Source organism: Phytophthora ramorum (genome assembly GCF_020800215.1).
Source record: "Phytophthora ramorum isolate Pr-102 chromosome Unknown Phyram_PR-102_s0004, whole genome shotgun sequence".
In the NCBI taxonomy this organism is placed as follows: Eukaryota; Oomycota; class Peronosporomycetes; order Peronosporales; family Peronosporaceae; genus Phytophthora; species Phytophthora ramorum.
The window spans coordinates 1,422,624-1,435,097 of NW_027150650.1; the positions used below are offsets into that span (position 1 = coordinate 1,422,624).

General features: G+C 52.1%; 2 protein-coding genes across 2 annotated transcripts; one reads left to right on the forward strand and one right to left on the reverse strand.

Moving 5' to 3' along the window:
• Positions 1-871: 871 nt before the first annotated feature.
• Positions 872-3,496, forward strand: KRP23_5068 (Protection of telomeres protein 1; the record flags this gene model as incomplete). Its single annotated transcript, XM_067890097.1, has 10 exons — positions 872-893; positions 962-1,074; positions 1,155-1,413; positions 1,493-1,542; positions 1,615-1,773; positions 1,839-1,937; positions 2,001-2,074; positions 2,144-2,263; positions 2,339-3,176; positions 3,254-3,496. The coding sequence occupies 10 exons, from the start codon at positions 872-874 to the stop codon at positions 3,494-3,496; spliced, it is 1,977 nt and encodes a 658-aa protein (XP_067746672.1).
• Positions 3,497-3,639: 143 nt separating this feature from the next.
• On the reverse strand, positions 3,640-5,938 carry KRP23_5069 (Autophagy-related protein 9; the record flags this gene model as incomplete). The annotated part of the gene is made up of 2 exons (XM_067890099.1): positions 3,640-3,732; positions 3,809-5,938. The coding sequence occupies 2 exons, from the start codon at positions 5,936-5,938 to the stop codon at positions 3,640-3,642; spliced, it is 2,223 nt and encodes a 740-aa protein (XP_067746673.1).
• Positions 5,939-12,474: the final 6,536 nt, after the last annotated feature.

A 12,474-nucleotide genomic window follows, 5' to 3' on the forward strand; every position in this document is an offset into this window, starting at 1 on the left:
TGTAACCTACACGAGCGTGTACAGTAGTTTACCGGGCGGACAAAAAGCAAGATCTGCCCCTCGGAGATCGAAGCCCGGACCAGCGCGGTTGCTTTCCTGTCACATTGGCCCGATCTATGTGAAAATAAATCAAATGAACGCCTTCACTGCACTCGCGAGTGCACTGCTCCAGCTGGCTGCCGTAATCGGACAAATCGTCATTCTCAAAATTCAGAAAATGGAGTCAACATGACCCCCACTCCAATAATACGGGCACTACCTTACTTGCAGAAGCTTTTCTTTTTGCATATGCATTAACCACTCTAGGTCCGAACGGAACCTTATCAAACTAGACAACACCTTTTGTTAACAAAAGTAGATGCTAAGCAAGTACATATCTATCCTTGCTGCAGTGCTTGCATCGATGTCAGGTGAAGGTTGATCCGTCTAAAAGGCAAACGCCCACAAAACTGTTTAGGAGGGCCTACGAAAGGTTTGTGCTCCTACATAGGACCTTAAAACAAGGGGTGTTTTGGCAGAAAGGCACAATACATAAAACCCTACACCCTGCCCTTCATAGGACCTATTAATACCTTTTGAGATCAGATTGGCAATTTTACCTGAAAGTGCTGCGAGAACAAAAAACATCAACAAAAAACTGACTTCGTACCGAACAATACCGGTTTTCTTGGCGCCAATACCTTTTTTGTCTTTCTGAAGTCCACCATGGAGCTCGTCGGAGGTGAACGCGTCGTTAATGGCACCGTGAAGCGCGCGTATCCGTTGCAATCGCTGCGCTCAGCGTCTGGACGTGGAGCCGCGCCATATTCACCTTCTTTTAGTGGCGGAGAATTGGGCGCATTCGGTCCTGGTGTCGGTCCCTGCGGCCCCGATGCGTCGCAGTTGGTCGCCGTGTTAGTGGAGAACCATATCCTTTCACCTAAAATTGTATTGCATTGTAGAGTAACTAATCGCTACATAGTGAAAAGCGATATACGCTTCCTTAACTTTAATGTTGTACGCACGACGTTTAAGACGTGTCTCGTCTTCTTCTACGACAAGTGGGCCACCAAGATGCAGTTTCTCAAGCGCCATGCAAGTCCTGGCAGTTTTCTTTTATACCCCGTGGGAGCGATACTAATGCATGGCGTTATGTGGGGTTTGTGCTGGTGCAGTACAAAGTTCGGATCAGCGGACGAGGTTTTGTGGCGTTGGAGTGGGAGGCCGGAGCGGAGACGGAAGAACGCGCGCCGTGTGTCGTCGTCGCCGAGAGAAATGTTCTCAAAAAGACATTGGACAGGCAGCCACGACTGTTTAACTTCCCGCATAGTTTGCATATCGAGGTCGTGTACGAGGAACCCCAACGCTTACCCCAGTCGGATCAACTCCGATATTTGCCAGCCAAAACTATCACCACGCTTGACTTGCACACTGGTACACACGATGCCTTGCTTCTGAATCGGGCCGGTTGTTCGGATTGAGGGAAACTGATTAAAATCGTGTGATGTACCAGCACCACCCACGAGGCAGACACAGATTCAAGTCCAGGCACCGCCGAAGAAGGTCTTCGATTTGCTAGCTGGAGGTATTTTTCATGTTGGTGACTGACCGCAACTTGTGGCTTGTGCAATGTAGAAATCTATCCATGGAAAGCGGACTCTTGATGAAGCGAGAATTTCTTCACCAGCGTATCGATACTCCACCTTGTCTGAGTTGGTGCCCGGGAATGCTGACATGTATGGTGTCATCGTGAATATCTCGCTTCCGAAGAAGACAAGCGGGCGCGATTTCTGCGTGAGTGTTACTGCATTCAGACAGCAAAAAACAAGACTGACCATGAACGTGACGTTCACGCGCAGATGACAGTGAGCGTGACAGATGAGAGCTGCCCTACGCGGGCGGAAGCAATCCAGATCAACATCTTCTACCGTACAATCGCGCAGATGCCTAAGATCAAGGTACGCTAACTACGTAGATAAGGTGCCTCGCTTTGTCGTACTGATGTGCTGCGCTTTATGAAGTACGTCGGCGACATCATCCGTTTTCACAAGGTGAAAATTCAGCAGTACCAAAACAGAATCCAAGGCCTTAGTTTGTAAGTTACCGGGAAATGAGGGGATACAGGATACGAAACAGGCTAACAGTGGGTGTCTGTCTTGTGCAGACCTCGCGGAACGCGGCATCTTATTTTGCGAGAGCATACCAACGGTAAGCTTGAGCAGCTACCGTGCTCGGACACGTGGACCTTTGAGCCCTCCGACGAAGAGCGAACTCGCAAACTCATGTACGTCTCGTGGCATTTGTTGCTTCCTTGCGGTCTTTAATTTTTGTATTAATATTGCAACATTTCGCTCTAAAGCAAATGGGCTCAAAAGAGCCTGACTGAAGACACTACGCTACCTCAGGGGTGTCCGCAGCCCCCCAAGCTCTTAGCCGAGCTGAAGTTCGCCGAGAACTTTATCGATCTCGTCGTGCGTGTCTTGCACATCGACGATAGCGATGAGCCCGTTCGGCTAATTATTTGGGACGGCTCAGGGAATGCAGCGGACTCGGATCCGGCGCTGGTGCAAGCATTACACAGCAGGGGTGCTTGTGTTCCAATGAACGGCCTATTGAAGGAGGTGATCATGACGTCGTGCTGGTCAATTGTACGCGACATGGGATTTGTCGATGGAATGCTAACACATTGGTGCCGTTTCCGCAATCTTGCGGTGGGCGTGGATGAGCCCATACCCGGGGCCGCTAGCGCTCCAGGCAGAAGGGAGATTCTGCGCTTTCGAGAGGTGACATCCTTTGTGCTGATGCCCGACTTTGTACCTGAGGTGCAACATCGCCTTTCATTGACGAACGGGTCAAACCAAAGTAATACTGGAGCTGGCGGTCCGAGTGCCTCAAGTGAACAACCTCCTAGTCAAAGTCGAAGTTCCACCACAGCTGGTCCTGTGGAAGTTATCACAGTGATCCCCGACCACATCCAGAAAAATGTCTCGGTGACCCCGTTACGAGAGATTGTTAAATCCCCGCGAACCCCTCGGAAATTTCATTGCTTCGCTCGAGTCCGCAGTATATGGCCTACCGATATCGAAAAGATCTGCAAACTGAAGCCTGGTAGCAACGGCGACTTCATTTATTCCTTCGCTTTGACTGTCGAAGATGGAAATGACACCCTGAACATTATTGTGTACGGGAAAGACGCGGTAAGTAGACCCAACCCAGTCACTCAGGTGTGTGTGTTGAAGACTGCATACTGACCCAGTTTGTATGATGTTGACAGGAACACTTTCTTCACGGAATCCCCCCGTGCGATTTAAACAAAAGCACAAGTTCGAAGACGCTGCTGGCGAAGCGTTTTGCAGCACTGTTGGACACGCCCAAATCCTTCCATTGGTGTATCAAGTCTTACTCGGTATCGTTGCCACCTGCCAGGGATGGCATCGCGGCTGCTGCTGGGCATTCTGGAGGATCAGCGACCGCAGTTCGATATCGCTTGTTCGACACATTGCTTCAATGCTCCTAAAAAACGATGGGGAATGTGAGAAGCACATGTACCTGTCACCGGAGAAACAACCCAATGGTTTCCGCCATGAACATGAACATCATTCCGGTATTCAAATGCAACAACACGAATACTTATGATTGATCTTGTTGACGTGCTGCACTTCACGGAGAACCAAGACTCGAGATGGAAATACTGTCGGCTGGGTTGCCCTTCATCTCCAGATCCAAGTCGCCCAAGCGACCTTGCTGGTGGAGCTGATACACAACAAAAAAGAGACAGCATAAGCACGCGTTTTATATACATTGTCAAATTCAGCGCAACCAGCCTTACCTTTTCCAACCAGTAGAACTCATTGTCCTGGGGCATGTATCCGCTCATACGACCGCCACCCATCGCGTTCTGAATAGCCTGAGACTGCATTAGCTGTTGGGACATCGACATATGGCTGCTGTACATCATTGTATCGCCCATCCTCATCGACTTCTCCATCTCTTCCTCTTTCAGCTTGCCTAAACGCTGCATGAGTGCTTCTCCCTCGCGTGCACCGACCCACTTCGGGTGGTTCTGCTTGAAATTGATGAAAGAGCTCTCCATCTTGGCGTCGTTGCCATATTCCTTGAAGTCAAACTCGGCGAAACGGCACACTGCGCCGGTACTCGGGTGGACTAGCGAGTGCGAGCGCAGGAACAGTAAGATCTCGCGAGCAAGTCGGGGAAGAGAGACGCACAGGATATATGGCGCCAACAAGACAGACACGCATTCTTCCGCGAACAACACAGCCTTGTAAGGAAACAACACTGTGAACGCGTCCCGAACCTCGAACGAGTGACACTGGCCCCGCCATTCCTTAGGAAAGTAGTGCGTTTCTGCGGAGACCTGCATCATAGCCTCTTCGCAGTCACCGTTGATCAGAAACGGCGACGTCGACGTCGTAAATGACCGAGATAACGCGAATACACCCGTTGCAACAGTCAGATACCACAGTAGTTCATGCCCCATCAGCGTTGTCTCCAGCAATATTGATTCTTCCAAAAGACTCACAAGGACCAACACAGCCATTAACGAACTCGCACAAAAGGAAACACCGCCAGCAATAATCGCCAGCGATCCGGCCGGAAACATGCCTAGGTATCGGTCTGCCAGCGAGTACGAACGAGCCATTCGCGCATCGAGCACGTGTGGCAGTTCATTATACTCGCGGAAGCGCCAGATAGCATACGACGACCAGCGACGCGTCCCCAAGTAGTGTACGTGGTTAGTTTGCCACTCTTGCGCAGCCAGGAAGAAGAAGCGCGACAGGCGATACAGCAAAATAAACGGTGCCAGCACGAAGTTGAGCACACCCGCAATCACGAAACGCTTCTTGAGCATTTCAACATTGTGAATCACCGTAGGAGCGAGATTCAAATCAGTGTCGAACATTTGATCCAGCAGACAGATATTCAAATTTGCCTCCAAATTCCGCGAGCACATGATGTGCGACGTCGAAAGAAACTGCAGCGACGTCGGCAGCAAATTCTTGCTCTGAAAGAGCGCATGGTTCATAAACGCAATCAAATAGTTATCGCGCCGCATAATGCGTCTCGCAAAGTCATGGGGCGACGACAGCAGCGCCGGATCAATCTGCAGCTTGTAGGACGACAGCTGCCTCATGTTCACGGGTGCATTAGCTCCGTTCACCAAGTCCAGCACTCTCGTCACCACTTCATCCCACGCGATCGTCTGCACCTGTCGTTCGTCAATATGCAGCCTTTCCTTGTAGAACACCTCCATCTCCCTCGTGTCTCGCAGTGTGCCCACCAACTGGAACGCTCTCGAGACCCAGTACACCAGAAACATGGCAAAGTAGAAGGCTCCAACCAGACCCAGCAGGCCATTGTTATCTGCTCGGCACGTGATGTAGTGCTCCATTTCCTGTGCACAGCCGCCCGTCTCGGGGTGGCGATGACACTCCAATAGTGGCCCCCACTGCACGCAACCTAGCAAGAAGCTAGACAGCACCACACTAAAGAGCCCCGTGGCGAGCCCAACCAGCTCTACCACCACAATACTCCAGAACCCTTTGTGGTAGTAGTAATTGTACAGCGTGATGAGAAATGCGTCCAGGCTGGGCACGTTTCCAAAGCGATCGGGCACGGGGGACACCCGCCTACTGGCCGAGGCTGCGTTCTGTGCATTGCCGTGCCTTTGCGCACCTGGCAGCGCTGCCTTGGCCGTGTCCAGCACCTCTCGGAAGAGTGTCGAGATGGCAGGAAGGTGCGCGTTAACACGCAGCGACGGAAGCGGCGCGCCCCCGTGGGGAGAGGAACCAGTATGGCTGCCTAGTGCCGCATCTTGGCTGGATGTGGAACCAAACGGGGGCGCGCGGTGGTCGTCTTTGAGCTCGTTCCAGAGCAATTCGTCTTCTTCTTCCGCTCCGACGAGGTGGTCGTCGTTGGAAGAAAGTAGCGACTCGTCCATGGAGATATGGAGATTGAGTTAGGTGTGTGTGAGAAGAGGAGACGAATCTGAAGATGACGCACGACACGGGAAGCGCTAGAGAACGCTGTGAGACGCGGGGCGAAGACGGCAAGACGGCGGATACAGCTCCGTGGAAAGCCTTCTTTTTCAGATTTGATGTCTGAGAATTTGGCCACTGGTCGTACTTAAATGAAAATTGTGTTACATACATAAATGCAACGCCAAGAGAGCAACGCTGAACGTACAGAGATTGATCTCAATAACGGCACGGTAGGAATCGAAGCGATTTCAGAGGGATTCGATATAATGCAGACAAATGAGTGTTTCGATGTAGTACCCGTAAGCAGATATGACGGGGTACAGAAAGACGAGGTGCGCTTATTGAGTAGGACGTCTGTCTGTTCGTGGCCCTCACCCAGAAGGCTACATGAAGCGTACAGTGCTGGTGATAACCGACAAATAATACACTATGTCAGACTCCCAGAAAGTCCACAATTAGGTCTATATCGGTAATTAATACCACGGCCAATGCTCAGTAGCGAAGCCGCCGGAGACCGAGGGCAGGATAGGATGGACACAGCTCAGGCAGCTCACAGGCGCCTTCGCAGAGCAAGCGGCCGCCTCTGCTCGATCGCTACGGCGAGTGCAAGCCCGCCTTGAAGTCCTTCCTGACCTGTATGCGCGACGAGGAAGGCATGAAGAAGACGTGGACGGGGGAGACCAGCGAGGGCAGGAAGGAATTCGAAGGCTCCATGGCAAGTTCTGCAACAGCTCGTACGAGAAGCTTAGCACACGGCCCAATGTCTCCGGTGCCTACAAGAGCGCCTCGCGAAGGACGGGTGCTACGTGCTGGGTCTGCCGCACAGCGAGCTGCCGAGAGACTAGACGAACGAGCAAGTAGTGGCGTTCGCAGACAACCGCGGGCCCGAGGACGAGAGTCTGTCACTGCTGGGCCTGATCCTGTTCGGTAACGAGACACGGCCGACGCCATTGCGAAGATCGAGGGCGGCAACGTTCGCATGGCGGCGACAACGCCGTGTGCGACTACAAGATGATGTCCGGCATGGTGACGTCGAACTCGCGCGTGATCGTGGGCGAGATGGTGTCGATGACTCACGCGAAGACGCTGGAGTGGCGTGACGTGGACTCGAAGGAGGAGTATGATCTGCCTGTGGTGAAGCACCTAGTCGAGCAAGGCGCGGACGTGGAGCCGGCCGTGCCGGGTGTGACGTTCGACCCATGGGCGACATCAAGGAGCTGCTGCTGCACGTCGGCATCTTCCGTCTCAAGTACCCCGGCCTTCTTTCGAGCAACGCCTTCACGTATCCTGGTCGAATACTTTGTGGTGCTCCGCTCAGTACCAGACGGACTTGATCCCCATGCGTAAGTAGCTAGAACCTCGAGAGATGACGGCATGTGACAGCACGCCATGGAGTCCACGACTTCTTCGGCTGCTGTCTGATTCATCTTCGAGACACACAAGATGTTCTCATGCAGCTATCACCCACAATCCGCCACTCCACAGGCTACGTGAGCTGTAGGTAGCTTCCGTTAACGTTTGCACGCTCAATTCATTCTTAAACTTGCCACTTGAGGGTCACCCGAGCTCGAACTCGGCAGAGTTCGTGACAGTTAACTAACTATTAGTAAGCGAGCGATGCCACCAGCAACGGATTCTGACGCGCGCGATGAGCGCCCCCAGCACCGTCCACGTGTCAATCCGGGACGTGATGGGATGTGCCCCCGGACGGCTACACCCCTCCCCCACCAGATACAGCAACTGGGCAAGTTGAAAATGGCACCTCAGCTCAAGACGCTACGGCACAAGGCTCAACGGCAACGTCATTTTCCGCACCGGCCTCTTTTACGCCTGACATGTTGGCGCAGTTGCTGCAACACACGCTGCAAACCACACAACAACAAGCGACGCAGATGACTCAACTCCTGGCGCAGACGACGCAGATCCAACAGCAGATCCTGGAGACTCAGACGCGCCCAAGGCCATCTCGAAAGAAGCCCGATCCACCACGCTTTGATGGCAGCGATCAGGACGACTTGGAGCTTTGGATTTTCTCCACAGAGCAGTATTACTCCGAGTTCCGTACTGAGATGCACGACTTTTCGTCGAACTTCTCGGACATGGTCTTTGCCAACCTTGGCACGGACGCCCAAGCATGGTATCGTGATGTGAAGATATCGCTTGGGGACAGTCCGCTTACATGGAGTGTTTTCAAGGAGCATATCCGGGCGCGGTTCCGCGATCAGGACTATAAGTTCAAGACGCTGACCAAAATGTACGAGTTGAAGGCTACAAGGTCCGAGCAGGAATACACATTTCGCTTCGTGCACTTGCTCTCGCAGGTGGACACTGAACTGCCTGAAGTCATCAAGCGCTGTTTTTTTCAGCAAAATCTGCGTGCAGACACGTCGGCGTACATTTCGCGAAATGTGCCTGACACTCTGGAGCAAGCCATCGAAATGGCTCGACGTTTGAGGACGCAAAGCCCGCTAGTACGCGGCCTCCTGCAAAGGAGCCGGTGAACCAAAACGCCAAACCCAACAACAAGTCAAAGAAGAACGCCTCCAAAAACAACCCGATCAAGCAGTGCAATTACTGCAAAAGGAAAAACCACATGGAGGACGAGTGCCGTGCGAAGGCACGCGACATTGCCGCTGTCGTAGAATCTGGGTCGTCAAAAAACGGCTCAGCTCGGTAGGGTAGCAACCTACCGAGCCAACAAGGTCAGAATGCTCTGGCAGTAAGCTTTCTGCACCGCCATCGTCTGGTGAAGCCGCTAGCAGCAGCTCAAAACGCCTAGCGTTTCATTCGGACAAGCTCTACTGCTATTTGACCCAGGACGCACAAATTCACAACAACGTTGCTAAGCGTTTCGTGGACAGCGGGTTGTCATTCAACGCCATCTCCCCAAAGCTGGCACAAAAGCTGGACGTCGAAGTTAAACAATGCCCTGAATCAGAGTACACATGCCAAGTGCGCATAGCCCTCAGAGCTGCGAGAAGTTTCTTTTTCGTGAGTTGGGTATTTCAGTTCTGCTTCGCTGAGTTTTCTGCCGCCATAAGCAATGACCTTCGTCGTCGAGTTGGTACAGGTAGTTCCCGACAGCAAAGTCAGACGCATCCATTTTCACGCAAAACATTCGGTCAAAGTCGGGGTGAGCTAGAACGGGAGGCTTAGAGAGTCTGCGCTTGAGCTCTTCAAAGCACTTGTGATGCAGCTCGTTGAACTAGAGCTGTTCGTTTCGAGTCTTCCCCTTTGTCAACTCAGTGAGCGGCGCCGAATATTCTGCGAAGTCTGGGCAGTACTTGAGCACATATACACACGTGCCGAGGAGCGACTGTAGTTCACGCTTCGTGCGAGGCTTCGGGCAGTTCTGGATCACTCTCACCTTGTCGGGGTCCACCCGAAAGCCATGGATTCCAATGAAGTCGCCCAGACAAGGAATTTCCGAGGAGCAGAATGTACACTTCGACAGCTGAACGTAGCGATGCTCCTCCTTGCACCTCTCGAGAACCTTTTCGAGGGCGGCAAGGTGATCCTCCATATCGTTTGTCTCGGTGTAGACAAGCAAGTCGTCGAAATAGGCCTTGCAGCAGCTGCTCTGGTCGGCAAAGACTTTCTGGGTCAGACGATTGAACGCTGCTGGGCTACATGAGAGGCCCATGGGAGTCACCAAATATTCGAATAGTCCGTCAGGAGTCGAAAATACGGTATAGGGCACATCCTGTTTCCTCAAGCGCACCTGAAAGAATCCCCACAAACGTTCCATGGCCGAAAAAGTCTTGCCTTTGCGCATGGAGTCGAAAATGTCCTCCTTTCGTGGAACTGGCGTCGCAGGTAGCCAAATCTTAGAGTTTATTCCTCTAAAGTCGTGCACTACTCGCCAGCCCACCGCCTTTTTAACGCAAAAGGTTCGTGCTGAGTAGGGTGATTTCGAACGCCGAATAATGCCAGCTCGAAGCATTTCTGTTGTCCACTCACGAATTGCGGTCTTCGTTTCTTCGCTGAGCCGAAACTGCTTTCTCGCTACGGATTCATCGTCCACCAGTTCGATTTCGGCTTTGATATCCTCGTTTCGCGTTGGGGGTACTGTAGGAAGCTGCGTTCGGAAGACGACGTCTTTGTATTTTAGCAGAAGTGATTCGGCAGGGTGTCCGCGAAGTGGATCCCAGTCTTGAGCTAATTGCCGGTCTGCTTTAGCGCTGTCAGGATCATGCTGCATCACGAAGCAGAATTCGTTGTCTTCTTCTCGCAGTAGCTTCTTCAGGTCTTTTGCTGCTACAACACGAGTTGATCCTTGTGCACTGTCAAAATTATGATGCATGTAAAAGTACTGGAGAGCATCGTCCTCACGAGTACAGCAACCATTTCTGAGGCGTTGACGGCCGACCTTACGAGCTGGAGCGTGTCGTAAGCACTGTCGAAAGAAAATTGTGGACGACTGGGTATCACTGCGGAATGATATTGTTCGGCTCCTTCAGTCGATATCCGGGTTCACTTGCTCAGGCCATAACCATCCGAGTAACGCGTCCTTGTCCTCAGGAATGGGCATGACGTACATCGACGACTTGTACCCGGGAAAACCTTCGATATGAACGGTAAGAACGGCTTCCTTGCGCGGGATTGTGATGCGTTGATTGTTTCCGATTTTCACTGATAGTGATCAGCACGGACCATCGCACGCTCGAAACCATCCTTCAGCAGAAGACGTGCTCTCAACGGCTCGCAAGATGGCTCAACGAGCTTGGAATGTACAAACCACTTGTCAAATGGATCAAAGGAGACTCCAACGTAGTGGCTGACTTCATCTCTCGAAATCCCGGCTGGAAGCAGGACACGACCGCCATTTCTCTCACTGCACTGTTGAAGCACATCGGGACAGACAATGAAAACAATGGCGTCTCAACCCACCTGTACGCAAGCCAGCATCGCGGACCATCCCGCAAAATACAAGAAAGATGCTCAGAACTATACCAAAGTGATGGTTGTTTTGGCCCCATCGTGAAGCAACTACGAGCCAAGGTCAACAGCGAAGCAGCCCACCTGATGCTGAGCTAACCAAGAGCGCGAACATTGACCATTACGAACTACAAGACTCGCTGCTGTTCTTTCGTTCACATCCTTCGCAAGATTGGCGACTTGTGTTCCCGACAATCGTGAACTTCGTAACCGCATTCTTTTTGAAGAACATGATTCGGTTGTCCGAGGACACCCGGGTTCGTTGAAGACTTTGAAGTTCACGCAGCAAAATCATTATTGGCCGTCAATGGCTCGTGATATTCGATCATACTGCGCTACGTGCGAAATGTGCATGCGGACGAAGACGTCTCGAAGCAAAGCTCAAGGACTCCTGCATCCTTGAGACGTTCCGGAAGGTCGATGGAAACACATTACCATGGCCTTTGTGACGTCGCTCTCGGAGACGAAGCCGCATCGCCACAATGCTGTGATGGTGATCGTGGATCGCCTTACGAAACGGGCTCACTTCATCGCGACTAAATCAACAGCCACAGCGCAGGATGCAGCAAACCTTTCCCGGGACAACTTTCAACGTCTTCATGAACTTCCAGTGTCTATTGTGTGTGATCGAGACTCAAAGTTTACCTCTAAGTTCTGGACAAAATTGCTGGACCTGCAAGACACCAAGTTAAAACCGAGCAGCGCGTTCAAACCCTCAACGGACGGCCAGACAGAAATCACAAACCGTTTTCTTGGCGATTTCTTGCGTGCCTACATGAACCCATATCAGACCGATTGGAACGAATTCCTTTCGTTGACCGAATTTGCGTACAATTCTCGCGTCCACGGCAGCATCGGAATGGCTCCATTCGTCGCCGATTTAGGGTATTTACCACCTTCCGTGAGTGACTTAGTGGTTCCACCGCGTCTCGATTCGTGGACACGCAGCAAACTATCCTGACCGAATACCAAGACGCGCTAGAACAAGCTCAACAGCGGATGAAGTTTTACTATGATCGCAGCCGACCAACCACTTCGTTTCGCGTCGGCGATCAGGTACTGCTCGACATCTCAAACTTGGCTCTCCACCACGTCGGCAATGATGAAAAGCGGTCACTGGCCCCGAAGTATATCGGACCATACCCTGTTCTCAAGATTACGTCTCCCAACACATATAAGATTGGCCTTCCACCAGGTCTCAAACTCCACGACAAGTTTCATTTATCTTGACCAAGACGCTACACGCCGGACGACTCTGCTATTCGAGACAACCGCGTTCCAACCTTGATTGCACACGATGAAAGCCTCGGGTTGCAGGTCAAGGAAATTCTCAAGCATCGAGTTCGTCGTGGTGCCGACGAATATTTTATTCGTTGGTACGGCAGTGCAAATCAGGACTCATGGGAATCTGCCGAATCACTCATCCAAGTCCGCGGGATTATCGACGCATTCCATACTCGCGCCAAACAATCACGGCCTCGGACACGCTCTCAAGCGGCTCAAGCAACCACTACGCCGCTTTCCTAAGGGAGGGAGTGTGGCAGCGCGCCATGGAGTC